The sequence below is a fragment of the Thermobia domestica genome, chromosome 8 (assembly GCF_964235325.1).
Source record: "Thermobia domestica chromosome 8, izTheDome1.hap1.1, whole genome shotgun sequence".
Lineage (NCBI taxonomy): Eukaryota > Metazoa > Arthropoda > Insecta > Zygentoma > Lepismatidae > Thermobia > Thermobia domestica.
The window spans coordinates 9,025,543-9,046,698 of NC_137461.1; the positions used below are offsets into that span (position 1 = coordinate 9,025,543).

General features: G+C 36.8%; 1 protein-coding gene across 1 annotated transcript in view; it reads right to left on the bottom strand.

The window, feature by feature from the left end:
• Nucleotides 1-21,156, bottom strand: part of LOC145692677 (uncharacterized) — a 1,521,027-nt gene that overhangs the window by 816,443 nt on the left and 683,428 nt on the right. Inside the window, exons 185-187 of the mRNA XM_081768059.1 lie at nt 2,323-2,367; nt 386-439; nt 168-218 (exon numbers count right to left, since the gene is read on the bottom strand). Coding sequence (XP_081624185.1) covers nt 168-218; nt 386-439; nt 2,323-2,367 — 150 coding nt within the window. The remainder of the gene's footprint in view (nt 1-167; nt 219-385; nt 440-2,322; nt 2,368-21,156) is intronic.

A 21,156-nucleotide genomic window follows, 5' to 3' on the forward strand; every position in this document is an offset into this window, starting at 1 on the left:
TATGTTTTGTCTTTTGTTATTGATAGTGGAGAGATCATGCTTTACCGATTTGTGCAATTTGGTTTATATCACGCATGATATTCGACACATATTGTTTTTGCTTCATTGGTTCTACACACCAAAAATAACTTTAAATATAATAGCAATGCTATAAGAATATAACTAACCTGAGTATTGAGGCTGGCTAAGTATACCACCAGAGGTTTCCGGTGCCATACCTATATACAGATAAAAATGTTTATTTCATCTATAATAAAACTAAGTATAAGTTATATTATAATGTACATAATAAATATATATTCGTTTTAATAAGCTAAGTCTAATCTACTATTGACTTTACAATGTTTATTTTATGCTATTTCTTCATAAATATTATATCTCATACCTGGATGTGCAGGTCTCTGTTCTTCAGGAACTATAGGGAATGGTCCTTCCTGCCCTACAGAAAACACAAGAAACTCCTGTTATATTTGACATAAAAATAATATTTGGAGCAACTGTAATTTGTTAAAGTCAAGAGTAATTGGATGAGTGTTATGCAAAACAAAGCTATTCATAAAATAAACAATAAGTAAAGTAATGCAATTCTTAAACTTAATGATAATTGAGAAGTTGTTGACTTAAGAGTAACTAAGGATTAGAACTAAAATATTTCATAATTTTATTTTAAATTATGTAAAAGATAGAAAGAGCTTTGTCACTGCATGTAATGAAAAACGTTTTGAGATATTACTTACAGTGGAATAGAGAAACACGCTTACAAAGTACATTCACGAAGTGTCCCCTCGGGATTCGTGTAAAATTCGTTCAAATGCATAGTTCTCTGCGGACCAATGTGTATTGTACTAATTTTCAGGGCTCATACTGATAATTTGCATATATATGGGCTCTCATATATCCGGAATTCAATCATATGCTCGGACACAAAATTGCTTTTAGTTTCTTTAGATATAACTTGACATGAACGTAGGCATATTGGAAACATATTGGATCAAGAACTCTTTCTCCGACACATGTTATCCACTCCGGATGCCATCTTGGATCCGCTATATTCGATTCAACTTCGGTGTTTCAAATGGGAATGGGTGCAAATATGCATCAAATTCAAGTACAATCTTCTCGGAAATTCACTGTTGTAGTGAGTTTACTGTAGCTTGTACCGTTTGGAGGGCATTATATGTTAAATCTCTCTACGCACTTTGCGAATAGACATTGCAGAGTAATATCAGTTACGCTTTCGTTTATGACAAATCAAAATCATTTCTAACTGGAAAAATAGTGTAGGTGTAAACAAACTCACTACAACATTGGTGTCATTGTCGTATTGCATTTCTGTGAGCGTTTGTTATTACTTTCATGTTATACTTTAATAAGAAAGTATTGCATTACGGTCAAAATATTTAATTTAACTCTAGATACGTGCATTTCTGCGTGAAGACCTACCATTTCCGTATTGACGTCTGTGTGTTTATATGTATATACGTTCAGAGAAAATTTCGTTAATGATAAATCGTTATAATATTACATATGCACACGGAGCCGTGGACAACTTTCTATTTGGTTCACTATTCGTGAAGTGCCTGACTTATAGCGTGCAATACCTTGCAAACGTTACAAGCTATTGTAAAACTCACTACACCAATAAATTTCCAAGAATATTGTACACAAATTTGCTGTATCAATTTCACATATTACCATTTGAAAAACCATAAGTGGAATCTAATGGCGGATCGAAGATGGTCACCGGGGTGGGTAACAAGTTTCACAGAAGTAGTAATTGATCCAATTTGTTTTGCATATGCCCACATTCATGCCCAGTTCCATCTGAAGAAACTAAAAGCAATTATAGTACTTTATGATTGAATTCCGGATATATATATATAGGCCCATAAATATGCAAATTACCGTTATTTATATATAAAATAAGTACAATAAACATTGTTCCGCAGCACATACGGATCCAGGCGGTGATCGGGACGATCGTTCCCCAAGAAGAGGAAACTTTCTTATTTTATATATAAATAAAACCCGATCCCAGAGTTTGGAGCTCTTAAAAGTAGCTCTAAGTAGCAATATTACAACCCACCACGCCCTCTAGAAGTCCGTCCTGAATCCGTCCCTGGTCTGCAGAGAACTATCCATTTGAATCAATTTTACACGAATTCCGAGGGTACATTTCGCGAACATACCCTGTTAGACTTGTCGCACATGGATTCGATATATGTATTAAAACCATATTTTTTCTGTCCTTTCAAATAGGATAGGAATAACCCTTTGGATATACTTACATAATTTAAACATTTCTGTATTATAATTTCGTACCTTTTTTCTGTTGCTCAGGTGATATAGGTGACGGGATTTCTTGTCCTGGAATTAATACATTTTGCATCATATTATAATGTTGGAGCATTGCCTGTACTGGGACCTTAATATTAAGTAAATTTCCTAAGTGGAGCACAAACATTAAGAATCATTATTATTGATAAGTTATGTATTATATCTTATTGTAAAATTACAATATTTACTATATATCTCTAATATTTCAACACTACATTTGGGTAATTACACATAGGCTATACAAACGAAAAACAGTTACATTAAAAAGAAAAGAAAATCTTATGATAATTGTAAATGCACAAATCAGTCCCATTATTTGATTTAAAAACACTTCGCTTAAAAACTGAAATTATTCAAAATCCACTTCTGTTTTTCCAACACTACACTACCCAGACACACACACAAATGAAAAAGAACTGCATTGATAAGTTATATCTTCAAACAAGTATGATAATTATAGATATCTGTAGCCGGAATATTATAATCGATGAGACATATTTATCTGCCAAATTTCAATATTTGTATGCAAAACAATTATCCACGTCTACAAACTTAGTACTTTGGAACCGTATTGGATATCTTCAGACTATTGGTAACCCCAGACTCTTTCACTTCTGGAATGTCCCAAAGCAATTAGCTCTCTGTAAAAAAAAAAAAAAAAAAAAAGTGGCAATGATACTCCATTTAGGAATATATAAGCATATTTTGTGTGCTTTGCACTGAGATTAGTATATCAATGTTTGTACGTTTCCTGGAACCAACGTGAAACGTATATTTAGCACTACTCAACGTTTCAACAAATCAGAAAATAACATACATTATATTCGTGGGATGTAATTCTACTAACATGAAGTGTATTGATATCTTTGACATATGAAAAGAGACAAATATTTTTTTGTGGTTTATTTGCCATTTACAATACCTACTTGCTGAAATTTTCTATCTCTAAGACGGTAATATTCATAAATTACAAAACAGTTTTTATTTTAACTCTTGTGTTTTAAGTCATCTAACGTGAGATGTCATGACTGCAAGGCGCGTTTTCAGGTTGCAGATCGAGAAGAAAGTCTCTAAATATAGAGAGTTAGATGTAAACGTATTAACCCGTAAGTACTATGGACCGTCTCTCAGACCGCTGCGACTTTTCATATCATTATATTTTCCACAGTCTCACTACTACAAGTGGATCTTTTCGTCTACCTTCCTGTCTAGCAAATGGTTGCGTATTGTGAAGTTCGTGTTATAATTGATCCCCTGTGCGCGGCGCTGGAGGGGTCAAGCGGTCTCACAGACGTACTATAGTAGTTACGTGAGTATATTGCGGATGAGTTGTCTTTCGTTATCCACTGATTATTAGCAGTTTTGTGTCTTACCGTGTGGCACGTCTTGCACCACACATCAATTAATGACCCAGAGACTGGAAAACCTGAAATAATCACATTTAATAACATGAGTAAAGGCGGAGTGGATACTCTAGAAAAAAATGTACAGATTACACATCAAGTCGTCGAACAAGACGATAGCCATTGACAATTTTCTTTATGCTGGTGGATGTTGCGTGTGGTGTTAATGCGTATGTCTTGCATCAAGTATACGCTAAGTCCGCAGTGATGGCAAGACTTGATTTCATGTAAACGTTGGCAAAAGGACTTGTTAGGCCTCACGTAGATCGTAGATTGTTCATCGGATATCTGCCACGAGAGTTGAGTTTTTCAATGAAGAGCATACTACAGCTTGAAAGTGAGTTTCCCACCATCGCGCATAAGGAGTTGAAAAGGAAAACATAGTCTTCTGTCAACTGAGTTGTAAGCGGAAAGCACAGATATTCATTCGTGTCAGCCGTGTAGGGTACCGATTTCTTTGCAGTGCAGAAAAATAAGATATAAGTGCCTAACTGAAGAAAGTGCATGCTGTCAGAAAAGTTAAAGCAGTACTTTCTTTACCGGCAAAACGTATTTTGTTTACTTTCTCCATCATATAAGAACTAAAAATAAGTTTACTTCATTACCTTTTCTCTACAAAAAAAAATGTAAGAGTACAACTATAACAGTACTTTCCTGTACGTTTAAAAAAGCTAAAATTCCATGTTTTTTTCTCCGTTTTTATTGTATTTTTTATTCTCAGTGCATCTGTAAGAACAGTGTATTTTAAATTAGTGTTATTTTGGCTACATAGAAACTGAGGAAAGAATTGAATATTACAACAATTACAATTTCAGAACAACAATGAAAGCATTGTTGCACATTTTGACTATGTTCTCTTTCTCATTGTTTTAAAAATATAAAGCTTTTTTTACATCGTGAAATTACTATGTTTTACTTTTCTATAAGCAACTAAGATATGTAGGATATCATTTTTAAAAATATGCAATGAAACTACTATTCAGAAAATGTGAAACAACAATGCGGTCTGACAGACCGTTCCATAGTAGTTATGTGATTATTTTCGTCCATAGTACTTAAGGGTTAAATAAATAATCAAATGCAGATAATAAGGACTGATACTCCAATTTGGAAGTTTGCCGTGAGGCTAAAAATCTCACACTGTTAAACAGGTATTTGTTCAGAAACAATCACAGAAGTCTCGGAAGTAGAGTGGGGTCACTTGGGCGAGTTTTTTTTTCCTACTGCGCATGCGCAAACCCTGGACGCTGATTGGCTGGCGCAGGTCACGTGACCCGGCCACGCCCCCTGACGCTGATTGGCTGACCACGCCCCCTTGACGCTGATTGGTGGGCGCAGGCCACGCCCCCGGCCACGCCCCCTTGACGCTGATTGGTCGGCGCAGGCCACTCCCCTTCGCGCTAATTGGCCGGCCACGCGCACGGTCCGCGCAGATCGGCCAGCACCGGATCTCGCCCCCTTAACGGCGATTGGTGGACCACGCGCACGGTCTGCGCAGATCGGTCGACGCCGGATCACCCTCCACGCACTCGTTCCCTTTTATGACCACTTTTAACATAGCAGATATTACACAGAGACTACGAACACATAACATAGCACATATTACACAGAGACTCGTTCCCTTTTATGAGCACTCTTTTTAAACATAGCAGAGAATAATGGGAGTTTATTCGCCCTCCATTTTGAGACCAATTTTTGACCTACTGCGCATATGCGCAAAACTGTTCCGATTTCGCCGTTAAAAAAATAACAACCCACACACAGCAGACCGCAGACTGTTCCAGTTCAGGAGCAGATTACGGCTATGCGCAGAAACATAAAATAAGACATAACACCCCGTTCTCTTTTACGAGCACTTTATAGCAACATAATAGAGCAGACCGCAGATTGTTCCAGTTCAGGAGCAGATTACGGCTATGCGCAGAAACATAAAATAAGACATAACACCTCCGTTCTCTTTTACGAGCACTTTATAGCAACATAATAGAGCAGAGAATAAAAAATAACAACACACACACACACACACACACACACACACAGCAGACCGCAGATTGTTCCAGTTCAGGAGCAGATTACGGCTATGCGCAGAAACATAAAATAAGACATAACACCCCCGTTCTCTTTTACGAGCACTTTATAGCAACATAATAGAGCAGAGAATAAAAAATAACAACACACACACACACAGCAGACCGCAGACTGTTCCAGTTCAGGAGCAGATTACGGCTATGCGCAGAAACATAAAATAAGACATTACACTAGACTACAGCCTGTTCCAGTTGCAGTGCTGGTTCCAGTTATTCATTCCCTAAATAACATAGTATACTCCCACACTTGGTTGCGTATGCCAAATCCAATTTAGTAGAAATAACACGCATGCGCAGAAACATTTATATTTCCGATTCGACCATACCGGTAAAGAATACCACACTTATTTCTACCTGGGTCTTATAGTTTATGTGGGATACGCCCTTTCTATGACAGTTTTAACCGATTTGGATGAAACTCGGTATATGAGGGTTTTTCGAACATGCTGATTACGAATATCATACTTATTTTTACTATGGTCTTATGTTTCATGTGGGATACGTCCTTTCTATGATAATTTTAACCGATTTGGATGAAACTCGGCATATGGGGTTTTCGACCATGCTGATTACCAATATCACACCTACTTTTACCTGGACGTCGTTTGTATGACACTTAAAACCTAATAACTCAAAAACGGGTCCACATATTGAGGTCATGTTTCCACATTTAGTAACGGGTCACCAGCAACCACAAGTTCCAAAATAATGACCATCGAGGTCAAAGGTCAACATACTTAAAACCTAATAACTCAAAAACGGATCCACATATTGAGATGCTGTTTCCAAATCTAGTAACTGGTCATCAACTACTACAAGTTCCAAAATCATGACCATTGAGGTCAAAGGTCAACATACTTAAAACCTAATAACACGAAAACGGACCCACATATTGAGATGGTGTTTCCAAATCTAGTAATCGGTCATCAGATGCTACAAGTCCCAAAATAATGTCCACCGAGGTCAAAGGTCAACATACTTAAAACCTAATCACTCGAAAACGGATCCACATATTGAGATGCTGTTTCCAAATCTAGTAACTGGTCATCAACTACTACAAGTTCCAAAATCATGACCATCGAGGTCAAAGGTCAACATACTTAAAACCTAATAACACGAAGACGGATCCATATATTGAGATGGTGTTTCCAAGTCTGGTAATTGGTCATCAGGTACTACAAGATCCAAAACATTGACCATCGAGGTCAGAGGTCAACATACTTAAAACCCAATAACTCGACAACCGAGACACATATTGAGATGGTGTTTCCAAGTCTGGTAATTGGTCGTCAGGTACTACAAGATCCAAAACATTGACCATCGAGGTCAAAGGTCAACATACTTAAAACCTAATAACACGAAAACGGACCCACATATTGAGATGGTGTTTCCAAGTCCGGTAATTGGTCATCAGGTACTACAAGATCCCAAACATTGACCATCGAGGTCAAAGGTCAAAATACTTAAAACCCAATCACTCGTAAACTGCGCCACATATTGAGGTGGTGTTTCCAAATCTGGTAATTGGTCATCAGGTACTACAAGTTCCAAAATAGTGGCCATCGAGGTCAAAGGTCAAAATACTTAAAACCCAATAACTCGACAACCGAGACACATATTGAGGTGGTGTTTCCAAATCTAGTAACGGGTCACCAGCAACCACAAGTTCCAAAATAATGACCATCGAGGTCAAAGGTCAACATACTTAAAACCCAATAACTCGACAACCGAGACACATATTGAGGTGGTGTTTCCAAATCTAGTAACGGGTCACCAGCAACCACAAGTTCCAAAATAATGACCATCGAGGTCAAAGGTCAACATACTTAAAACCTAATCACTCGTAAACAGCCCCACATATTGAGGTCGTGTTTCCACATTTAGTAATTGGTCACCAGCAACTACATGTCCCAAGAAAACGGGGAAGGGCCATTTTATTTTATTTTGTAGTACTCAAAATATACAAAGATATAAATCTGTGTGACCCATCCAGTTTTGTACTAAGCAGAAAATTTGTTGGCTTTTTTAGAAAGACCATTTTATCTTTTGTATTCAGATTTTCCGGCTACTTTTTGTGCTCTACAAATGAACGGAGGAAAAGCAAAGAGAGACCATTTTATGTGCCTTTTGTAACGAAGAAACAAATTTGAAGGAGGTTCATTTTAACTAATCCTGCTGCGAGTAGATCAATTAGTACATAGTAAAAAAATAAAACAATATGGCATTATTGCGACTTTCATTTTCGAATACATACGAATTAAGCCACTATGGCAAAAAAATTCTACTCTCTCCTTATGCTTATTTGGAGCAGACTTAAGAGGACCAAACATTAGAAACCCGCTAGTAGGGCGTCGATTCAGTAAACTCGTTATGCTTTAGAAAACAAAATCCATATTGGAGTATACCTTTTATACAACAAACAAGCTTCTTAGCCCCACTCCAGAAATTAGAAAACAAATTCTTTCTTCTACGGTCTTCGTCACGCATTTTAGACCAAGGGCAGCAAGACATTATAGTAAATAACTCTTCTGCTTGATAGAAATTCTATTCTCTCGATCTTCTGCTTTATCCGGCAACTTTACTTGGAAATTGTCCACATCTTAGAATTTATCAGGTTACATCTAGTAAAAGAAAACGAATAGATAATTTTGAGACAGTTCCATATGGGTAAATACAGTATTAGTAGAAACGATAGTTTTAATTAAGTAGAGATAAGGAGAGAGTGAAAAAACGGAAAATTAAATTTTAAATCATTATTATTATTATTTTAGAGGTCAAAAGGAAGAATAAATGAATTTGAGTGGCATATGTACGGAATTTAGTTTTGTACCGGGCAAAAAAAAATTTGAATGGAATATTTTATTTTGTACCAGCTGGGAATTTAGTGTTGTACCATTGTATCAATTTAAGTATTTTGTACTATTTAGTACCACCGAGAAGGTGTAGAATATTTAGTTTTGTACCAAGCAGAAATTTGTTGGCTTCTTTATTTTGTATTAACGACTAAAACCTTTAACACATACTTGGTTGTGTGCATTTCCCTGTGGTACAACGTAATGGTCGCCCCGCTTATTCTAGGTCTACAGTTAGATATTTTCGACTGGATAATGGTATACGGCCATCTTTTGTTGAGCACAATGCCCACTATAACGATGTGGTAGACAATTATTTGATGGATAGATATTTGTTTAATAGTCGCTATAACAAATGGTATGGTAGAATTTGTTAAGCATTTATCGCAGGTCGTTGGTTACTCGTTTAACCGCACACAGTTCTCTTTTCCAATCAGCTACCTTTTTGCCATGAAAACTAAGGGTAATAGTTATACTGTGACAGCTTTCTTTCGCTATGGGGAACGCAGGACACTTTCGATGAGTTATTAAAGTTTTGGAATCATGTGTGCGAGTTCAGGCCAAGTATACAGATTGCAGATTTACTTGGTTGCTTTACACGATGTGGTAAAACTGCCCTTTTTGCGGTATCTCCTGATACCTTTCTGTTGGACCTCGCGGTATTTGGAAACTTGGTGAAAAAGAATAACAAATGGTTTTTCTCACAATAAAGCTATACATACAGAATAATCCATTATGGCAAAAAATACTACTTTCTCCTTATGCTTAGTTGGAGTAGACTTCGATACATTGTGTAAGAATTTCCAATTAATAGCGGTATTGCACTGTACTTATAATAGTCTGTAATAGTGCGGTTTATTGTAGTCTACCAGCAATAATGATCTCTAAGAGAGTTATTAGGTAAAGATAACAATTACACCGCCATTCTGCGAACACATTTATACGATCCAATTTCTCAGATTTAAACAAAAAAAGACCATATTCTGCTACTCAAACAAACGAAGGAATAAGCTCAGAATTTCTATACCTTTTCGTGCTATTCAAATAAACGAAGGAATAAACCTATTCATTTTTATACCACCTTTTAGTTTTGTACCAACCACAAAAAAAAGAGAAGAAGGACCATTATAACAAGCTCACTATTTTTATACCATTTTGTATTACGGGTGGTCTATTTTGATTTTTGTAACGAGCAGAAGAAAAGTGAAGATGATACATTTTATACCTTTGTGATGCTACATTTTGTATTATTTTTGTGTCATCCAGAGAACAATTTAAATTGCCTCTCCCTGACAAATCAGTTGCCAGAGTCCAATGTTTGTAATATTACAATACTACAAATTGACCCATTTAACAGTTCAAGTTCTTCTATTTTTACACAATCAAATGCATATGCTACAGGGGGCTCAGTGTTCATTTACAGAATTAAATAATTGTTTATCTTTTTCTAAAAACATTTCTACTATTTTGTTGATATAATAATCACACTCTGTAATGTATTCATATACCAGATTAAATTTTTTCACCAAATTATAAGTGGTCATAATATATTGCAACCTTTAAAATGCTTCTTTAAATAGAGTTTATAGATTTTCTCTCTCATTTCACGTTTAATTAAGATTGTCCACAACTTTTGCAATAATTCGTAATCATACTGCAGCAAACAGTTGTGATCTTTTTCATTCTCATTATTTTTAGAACATGCCTCACATAATAATACCGAATTTGGTGTATACTCTTTAAATAATTGTATAACACATGTATGACTAATACTTTCACTAGTACAGTCGCACTCATTAGCTTCCAGTTCAAAACAGGTAATATTTGAAACACTGTCATCATCACTTTCCGGGAGTATTTCATCATTATATCTATTATAGCGTCTAAAATAATACACTTCTTCTATTTCTTGTGTTGGATATATGATTCTCACTTTATCACGTAATTCATCTGGCAAATCAGGGTCAGACGGCTGGATTAACAGTATTGGTTTCTCGTTTTCACGCTTAATTTCTTTTTCTCTAGGTGAAACATAAGCAATTTCCATGCTAGTCATTTTTCTACTCTTCCGCAAAAACAAATCAAGTGTGACACTTCTACTTATATACCTACAATAAAAGCATTCTATGCATTCGCTGTGTTTAATAATATGTTTCAAGGCAATGCAAAATAATTCGTTAATATAACGTCATGATGTATGTTCTATTATTTCCAAATATACTCCATAATCTTTTATTCCATTATAATAAAATACATAACAGCAAAAATATATATTTGTCGTTTTGGACTTAGACGAGGAAAGAAAGTTTAAAAGATAATTGAATCGTTGAGCAATACAAGTGTTAGGTAACGCATTAGTAACGCTGCTTAATTATCTGCAGCACTCTTTATAGATGGTGTGGAACATGAAACTTTTGTTTTCCTTGATGAGTTGATTCTTACTTTGATATGATTCCTTCTGTTGTGATCAAAAATGGTCATGCATGCTGTTACGCAAATTGCTATGGATTAAGTTATAATTGAACTATGACGCAATTTAGTTAGTGACCGGGAAACTTTGGACTTTAGCGTCGCCGTTAGTATTTTGTAAACCTAATTCGCTAAACACACGTCAATACCCATATAATGACGGGAGAGGCAATTTAACCCTGGAACTCCAGGCATATTTTTATAGCTTTGTGTACCAGTCGGGTCCAATGGACCCACAGTAATATATTGAGACCATCTAGACATATAATTACATTTTTGGGAGAAATTGAACAACGAAATACTAAATAATGTCATTTTTGCAACGTATTTATGACGAATTAATAAAATACACTTCGTAATTATCGTAGTTATACTGTACACTAGAAATATGCTAACTTAGCAGCATTACTATTTCTTTATATCAGCTCAAGTACAAGTTCTAATTTTTAGGCATAATGAAATAGTCAACTTTTTACATACACATAATAACATTTGATTACAAATAGCAAATATTTACTTCCAAAAAACTAAAAATTACGATTCCTTTGGCTTGCGTTTGTTAAGGTTAGTATACGAAACATTTTTCACAAACAACTCTGCTGTACTCAGAACACATTTGTCTTGCATTTGGTACAGAAGGTTCTTGTCTTGCGATCCCGTTTTGATGGGCAAATCCCGTATCGAGCTTTGTTTTTGGATCACTCTTTCTCCGTGAGCTGATCAGTTTCTGTGTAGCATCTCTTCTGTGAAAAGTCTTCTCCAATATGGACCAATTTTCTGCCGAGGGAAATCAAGAAGTTACGGCATTTCAATCTCTGCCTCTTGTATTTCTTGTGTAGTGACAATAATATAATATAAGCGTCGAGTGCGCTTATATCAATCATGTTGAAGAATACTACCAGAGGCTATCTCCTTGTCATTCGCTTTGTGCTGTAACATATGTCATCTGGTCCATAGTGTCCACGCCAGACTTTGTTTTGTTATAGTAAAGGATTACTTCTGGCTTTTTCTCTACTGTAGAAGTGTCAACTTCAGACTGGTTATGCATTGTACTCAGAAGAGTAAGAGTTGTGTACGTCTTTGGACAGTACGGAACTATCATGGAATAATGTTGGAATCCAAAGAAACTGCTTCCTACAGCCCTACTGTTATCCGCTTTGGTAAATGAAATTGGGAGTTCTGGCTTACTCTTCCGTATAGTTCCTACGTAGGTGAGTTTTAGTTTCTTCAATTTACGTGCAAGAGAAAGTCTTGTAAAGAAGTTATCCCCGGTAATATTTCTACGACTTCCAGCAATTTCTTCTGTCAGTTGAAGAACGACTCTTTGCCCTTGATTGACTTCTCTTTCCTGCTCTGGACTTTTTCCACTATATATTTGCATCTTCCACACATAGATTGTGGTGCTATCACAAATAACCCAAAACTTTATTCCATATTTACCCGATTTACTTGGTATGTATTGCTGAAACAACGTCCACGAAAAGCCACAAGTTGTTCGTCCACCGTCATGTTTTCTCCGGGAATATAAGCATCCTGTAGAATTTTAACCCAGTCTTCAATCACTGCACGAATTGAAGATAGTTTATTGGAGGTCTTCTCTGGCACCTGAGCACTGCATCATCGAAATGTAGAGCGGATTTGATTTGTTGAAAAGGATTCCTATTCATAATGGAATTGAAGATAGGTCGACCGTTTTCCTTACTCCGGAGCTGCCTAGTTTCGTCATTCTTTGATTTGTATACACTGATAAGTATTAGCACGCCGATATATTTCTGAAGTTCCTCAACAATAACAGGTTTTCACTCACGAGGAAATCTTATCCTACCTTCCTTGTTAGTCCAGTTGCAAATTGTTTCCAGAATGTTCCTACGAAAAAATAGTCAAAAATCAGATTTCTCATCATCTACTACCCTGTTAGCATACCGTGTAAAATCACGGTCCATTCTAGTTACACTGGCAGCACCAGCATGCCCGCGACTGGTAGTGAAGGGTACCAAATTCCAATGTTCTAAGCCATTTCTAGAGCGGAAAATTGCTTCATCTTGTACGTCGCTGTCACTAACATCAGAAAAATCACTCTCACTTGCAGATAACTAATATTTCACAGTCCACTTCTCCATCATCTGTCGAATCACCAGAAAAATCCTCCTTTTCTGCCAACAGACATTTTCGTATATCGTTATCGGAAATTCCGACACGTGCCATTATCCTCACACACTAAATCCAATGACTAAAGTGAAACGTGCACTAGCTGGTTTAGTATATATTATAGGTAGAAATTTATATTATGCCCCTGAGAAGTGGTGTCACGGAGAAAACATCATAAACCAATAGACATTACGTATAAAAGGAATAATTAGTCAGGAGAAGTTACTAACACTGCATTTAACTCCTTTAGAAGTAAAACATTTATAAACGTAATACTGATAACAAAGATTAAAGAACACACTGACGTTAATTCTGTCATCTATGATCCACAATGTAAATCACAACCAAAGTTGAACCAGTATTCCTATTTAAAGTATACAGTGGGTCCGCTGGACCCATCTGGTACACAATGCTATAATTTTTTATATACCACCTGACTTCCAAAGGAACAATGTATTTCCGACATAACATGGGAGAGGGGCACCATAAAGAAAAAGTCACGGAATATTAGCAACCACTCACAAAAACTTACTTTGCAATTAAAAAACGAAAAGTCATATGGGTCCAATGGACCCGCTTGGGACTCCCAGGGTTAAATTGTTCTCTGGATGACACAAAAATAATACAAAATGTAGCATCACAAAGGTATAAAATGTATCATCTTCACTTTTCTTCTGCTCGTTACAAAAATCAAAATAGACCACCCGTAATACAAAATGGTATAAAAATAGTGAGCTTGTTATAATGGTCCTTCTTCTCTTTTTTTTGTGGTTGGTACAAAACTAAAAGGTGGTATAAAAATGAATAGGTTTATTCCTTCGTTTATTTGAATAGCACGAAAAGGTATAGAAATTCTGAGCTTATTCCTTCGTTTGTTTGAGTAGCAGAATATGGTCTTTTTTTGTTTAAATCTGAGAAATTGGATCGTATAAATGTGTTCGCAGAATGGCGGTGTAATTGTTATCTTTACCTAATAACTCTCTTAGAGATCATTATTGCTGGTAGACTACAATAAACCGCACTATTACAGACTATTATAAGTACAGTGCAATACCGCTATTAATTGGAAATTCTTACACAATGTATCGAAGTCTACTCCAACTAAGCATAAGGAGAAAGTAGTATTTTTTGCCATAATGGATTATTCTGTATGTATAGCTTTATTGTGAGAAAAACCATTTGTTATTCTTTTTCACCAAGTTTCCAAATACCGCGAGGTCCAACAGAAAGGTATCAGGAGATACCGCAAAAAGGGCAGTTTTACCACATCGTGTAAAGCAACCAAGTAAATCTGCAATCTGTATACTTGGCCTGAACTCGCACACATGATTCCAAAACTTTAATAACTCATCGAAAGTGTCCTGCGTTCCCCATAGCGAAAGAAAGCTGTCACAGTATAACTATTACCCTTAGTTTTCATGGCAAAAAGGTAGCTGATTGGAAAAGAGAACTGTGTGCGGTTAAACGAGTAACCAACGACCTGCGATAAATACTTAACAAATTCTACCATACCATTTGTTATAGCGACTATTAAACAAATATCTATCCATCAAATAATTGTCTACCACATCGTTATAGTGGGCATTGTGCTCAACAAAAGATGGCCGTATACCATTATCCAGTCGAAAATATCTAACTGTAGACCTAGAATAAGCGGGGCGACCATTACGTTGTACCACAGGGAAATGCACACAACCAAGTATGTGTTAAAGGTTTTAGTCGTTAATACAAAATAAAGAAGCCAACAAATTTCTGCTTGGTACAAAACTAAATATTCTACACCTTCTCGGTGGTACTAAATAGTACAAAATACTTAAATTGATACAATGGTACAACACTAAATTCCCAGCTGGTACAAAATAAAATATTCCATTCAAATTGTTTTTGCCCGGTACAAAACTAAATTCCGTACATATGCCACTCAAATTCATTTATTCTTCCTTTTGACCTCTAAAATAATAATAATAATGATTTAAAATTTAATTTTCCGTTTTTTCACTCTCTCCTTATCTCTACTTAATTAAAACTATCGTTTCTACTAATACTGTATTTACCCATATGGAACTGTCTCAAAATTATCTATTCGTTTTCTTTTACTAGATGTAACCTGATAAATTCTAAGATGTGGACAATTTCCAAGTAAAGTTGCCGGATAAAGCAGAAGATCGAGAGAATAGAATTTCTATCAAGCAGAAGTGTTATTTACTATAATGTCTTGCTGCGCTTGGTCTAAAATGCGTGACGAAGACCGTAGAAGAAAGAATTTGTTTTCTAATTTCTGGAGTGGGGCTAAGAAGCTTGTTTGTTGTATAAAAGGTATACTCCAATATGGATTTTGTTTTCTAAAGCATAACGAGTTTACTGAATCGACGCCCTACTAGCGGGTTTCTAATGTTTGGTCCTCTTAAGTCTGCTCCAAATAAGCATAAGGAGAGAGTAGAATTTTTTGCCATAGTGGCTTAATTCGTATGTATTCGAAAATGAAAGTCGCAATAATGCCATATTGTTTTATTTTTTTACTATGTACTAATTGATCTACTCGCAGCAGGATTAGTTAAAATGAACCTCCTTCAAATTTGTTTCTTCGTTACAAAAGGCACATAAAATGGGCTCTCTTTGCTTTTCCTCCGTTCATTTGTAGAGCACAAAAAGTAGCCGGAAAATCTGAATACAAAAGATAAAATGGTCTTTCTAAAAAAGCCAACAAATTTTCTGCTTAGTACAAAACTGGATGGGTCACACAGATTTATATCTTTGTATATTTTGAGTACTACAAAATAAAATAAAATGGCCCTTCCCCGTTTTCTTGGGGCATGTAGTTGCTGGTGACCAATTACTAAATGTGGAAACATGACCTCAATATGTGGGGCTGTTTACGAGTGATTAGGTTTTAAGTATGTTGACCTTTGACCTCGATGGTCATTATTTTGGAACTTGTGGTTGCTGGTGACCCGTTACTAGATTTGGAAACACCACCTCAATATGTGTCTCGGTTGTCGAGTTATTGGGTTTTAAGTATGTTGACCTTTGACCTCGATGGTCATTATTTTGGAACTTGTGGTTGCTGGTGACCCGTTACTAGATTTGGAAACACCACCTCAATATGTGTCTCGGTTGTCGAGTTATTGGGTTTTAAGTATTTTGACCTTTGACCTCGATGCCCACTAATTTTGGAACTTGTAGTATTTGGTGGCCGATTACTAAATGTGGAGACACCATCTCAATATGTGTCTCGGTTGTCGAGTTATTGGGTTTTAAGTATTTTGACCTTTGACCTCGATGGTCAATGTTTGGGATCTTGTAGTACCTGATGACCAATTACCGGACTTGGAAACACCATCTCAATATGTGGGTCCGTTTTCGTGTTATTAGGTTTTAAGTATGTTGACCTTTGACCTCGATGGTCAATGTTTTGGATCTTGTAGTACCTGACGACCAATTACCAGACTTGGAAACACCATCTCAATATGTGTCTCGGTTGTCGAGTTATTGGGTTTTAAGTATGTTGACCTCTGACCTCGATGGTCAATGTTTTGGATCTTGTAGTACCTGATGACCAATTACCAGACTTGGAAACACCATCTCAATATATGGATCCGTCTTCGTGTTATTAGGTTTTAAGTATGTTGACCTTTGACCTCGATGGTCATGATTTTGGAACTGGTAGTAGTTGATGACCAGTTACTAGATTTGGAAACAGCATCTCAATATGTGGATCCGTTTTCGAGTGATTAGGTTTTAAGTATGTTGACCTTTGACCTCGGTGGACATTATTTTGGGACTTGTAGCATCTGATGACCGATTACTAGATTTGGAAACACCATCTCAATATGTGGGTCCGTTTTCGTGTTATTAGGTTTTAAGTATGTTGACCTTTGACCTCAATGGTCATGATTTTGGAACTTGTAGTAGTTGATGACCAGTTACTAGATTTGGAAACAGCATCTCAATATGTGGATCCGTTTTTGAGTTATTAGGTTTTAAGTATGTTGACCTTTGACCTCGATGGTCATTATTTTGGAACTTGTGGTTGCTGGTGACCCGTTACTAAATGTGGAAACATGACCTCAATATGTGGACCCGTTTTTGAGTTATTAGGTTTTAAGTGTCATACAAACGACGTCCAGGTAAAAGTAGGTGTGATATTGGTAATCAGCATGGTCGAAAACCCCATATGCCGAGTTTCATCCAAATCGGTTAAAATTATCATAGAAAGGACGTATCCCACATGAAACATAAGACCATAGTAAAAATAAGTATGATATTCGTAATCAGCATGTTCGAAAAACCCTCATATACCGAGTTTCATCCAAATCGGTTAAAACTGTCATAGAAAGGGCGTATCCCACATAAACTATAAGACCCAGGTAGAAATAAGTGTGGTATTCTTTACCGGTATGGTCGAATCGGAAATATAAATGTTTCTGCGCATGCGTGTTATTTCTACTAAATTGGATTTGGCATACGCAACCAAGTGTGGGAGTATACTATGTTATTTAGGGAATGAATAACTGGAACCAGCACTGCAACTGGAACAGGCTGTAGTCTAGTGTAATGTCTTATTTTATGTTTCTGCGCATAGCCGTAATCTGCTCCTGAACTGGAACAGTCTGCGGTCTGCTGTGTGTGTGTGTTGTTATTTTTTATTCTCTGCTCTATTATGTTGCTATAAAGTGCTCGTAAAAGAGAACGGGGGTGTTATGTCTTATTTTATGTTTCTGCGCATAGCCGTAATCTGCTCCTGAACTGGAACAATCTGCGGTCTGCTGTGTGTGTGTGTGTGTGTGTGTGTGTTGTTATTTTTTATTCTCTGCTCTATTATGTTGCTATAAAGTGCTCGTAAAAGAGAACGGAGGTGTTATGTCTTATTTTATGTTTCTGCGCATAGCCGTAATCTGCTCCTGAACTGGAACAATCTGCGGTCTGCTCTATTATCTTGCTATAAAGTGCTCGTAAAAGAGAACGGGGTGTTATGTCTTATTTTATGTTTCTGCGCATAGCCGTAATCTGCTCCTGAACTGGAACAGTCTGCGGTCTGCTGTGTGTGGGTTGTTATTTTTTTAACGGCGAAATCGGAACAGTTTTGCGCATATGCGCAGTAGGTCAAAAATTGGTCTCAAAATGGAGGGCGAATAAACTCCCATTATTCTCTGCTATGTTTAAAAAGAGTGCTCATAAAAGGGAACGAGTCTCTGTGTAATATGTGCTATGTTATGTGTTCGTAGTCTCTGTGTAATATCTGCTATGTTAAAAGTGGTCATAAAAGGGAACGAGTGCGTGGAGGGTGATCCGGCGTCGACCGATCTGCGCAGACTGTGCGCGTGGTCCACCAATCGCCGTTAAGGGGGCGAGGTCCGGTGCTGGCCGATCTGCGCGGACCGTGCGCGTGGGCGGCCAATCGGCGTTAGGGGGGCGGGGTCCGGTGCCAGCCAATCGGCGCGTACGGGGCGGGGTCCGCTGCCAGCCAATCGGAAGGGGGTCCCGCGCCAGCCAATCGGTGTGAAGGGGGCGGGGTCCGCTGTCAGCCAATCGGAGGTCGTAAAAGAGCGTGACCAATCAGCGTCAAGGGGCGTGGCCTACACCGACCAATCAGCGTCAAGGGGCGTGGTCAGCCAATCAGCGTCAGGGGGCGTGGCCGGGTCACGTGACCTGCGCCAGCCAATCAGCGTCCAGGGTTTGCGCATGCGCAGTAGGAAAAAAAACTCGCCCAAGTGACCCCACCCTACTCTCGGACGAGGACTTATACATTGACACGAGTTCTGTAAAGTAAAATGAGATATGGAACATGGATTATAAGAATTCTTCATTTGGCAGACGAGTTAAAATCCTTAACAAATGAGTTAGAGAAATAGAGGATGGACATAGTAGGAGCTCAGGAAGCAAGATGGCAATAAAAGGAAACTATAACAATCAGAAATGTTACGTCTTTTACGGGGAAGGAAATATAAATCACCAAGCAGAACATGGTTTTTCGTTCAGAAACAAATAATATCAGCGACTAAACGAATAGAATTTGTCAATAATAGACTTCCTTTTATGATTCTTATTGATCGGTGGTGTGATATTATTGTTTTAAGTGTAACTGCACGATCAGAAGATAAGAGTGCAAAATATAAAAGTTTTTACGAAAAAATGGAATAAATATTTTTTCAACTGCCACGATATTATATGAAAATTGTATTAGAGGATTTGAATGCGAATGTAGGACAAGGGCGTATTTTCAAACCGACTATACGGAATGAAAGTATACATAAAGAAAGTAATGTGTCAACATTGTAAGGCCCATGAAGATAACGATATCCAAAACCGTTATCGAGAAAAATAGCGGTTTATAAAATTCACACATTCCGACCTTCATAAATACAATTTGAATCTCATCAAATGGCAAAAAGGCATAATCAAATTAATTATAGTAGAAGCCAGTATAGCATAATTTATGTTAGGTCGTTCAGAGGAGCTCTCTGAGACACTGATCATTATCTGGTAGCAGCGATAAGAAATGAGACATTATTATTCTTTGAATAAAGGAAATATTCAACACCTGAAAATGGAGAAGTTTCATTTAAAGAAGTTAGAGAGAGACATAGTAGAAAGAAATATCGGATTGAAGTGTAAAATAAATTGTTGGTTTTAGAAGGTTCACAGTGCACTTCATACGCTATCATACGCAATGACTGTATGCAAGAGGTATGTGTGAGACTACGTGGAATTTAGCCTTGGGATCTCACGGGAAATTTATTTGTTGCTAAGGGGATATACAGTTTCAAGACTTTTTTTGACGGAAGTAATGAGCCACGTGATGTATGTGTATGTGTTGAGGATACTTAGACTGAAATTAGAATTTCACCAAAATTTTGCTAAAATTTCACCACAAAATAAAACTTCGAGCACAAGAAAATAAAACGGAACAAACCAAGGCTCGAGCAGAAACGCACAAAACTAGAAGGAAAGAGAAAAGAGTAGAACTACGTTCGTTGGCTATAAAATCTGAATCGTATAACGAAACAAAATATTTTTGACATCAGCAGGGAAACTTTTAGAACTTTCGAAAAAAAGAAACTCAATTTTTGGAAAACTAAAATTTACGACCTTCAAGATAATAGTAAAAACAGAAGAAAATCTTGACACTTATGAGGACATTTCGAATTGAAGAAAGGTTATCAACCTGGGATTTTATATTAAAGAAAGTCAACAGAGAAATTCTCACTGATAGAGAAAGCTCTTTCAAGTGATTGTAAGTCGTTTCTTACGATTTGTTTTACATGCTGCCAAAAATTAATGTTCGTGGAAATACATACAGGAAAACAATATATTATAGAGCATAACCAAACAGAAGTATAAACTACTATAAAGAAAGTAAACAAACACAAATCTCATGGTGTGTAGACAAAATTCTGGCTTAGTTAATTTTAACTGGAGAGGGAAAATTGCAGAGTAAGATATTCAAGCTAATTGTTCTAATCTAGAACAAGAACAAATTACCACAAAAATTTAAAGAATGATTATCCGAATTACAAGAAAGGCGCCCGAACTGATTAAAGTAATTACCTAGTAATTTCTCTTCTGCCACCATACTATAAAATCCGCTCAAACATTCTATTTCGAAGATTGACTCCATACGCAGGTGAAATTGTTGGCGATTATCAGTGTGGATTTAGGCAAAATCGATCAACTATTGCAATAAAAATGTATTGAAATAATTGTGAAATAATAGTATCTCCGGAACTTTATTTAATGTATGTCCAGAAAAAGTAAAGAAGGATAACCTAATTTTTAAAGATGGTATTTTGGTAGAGAATGCAATGATTTGTGGCATAAGATTTGCATACGATATGGCGCTTCTTGCACAATCTGTTTGAA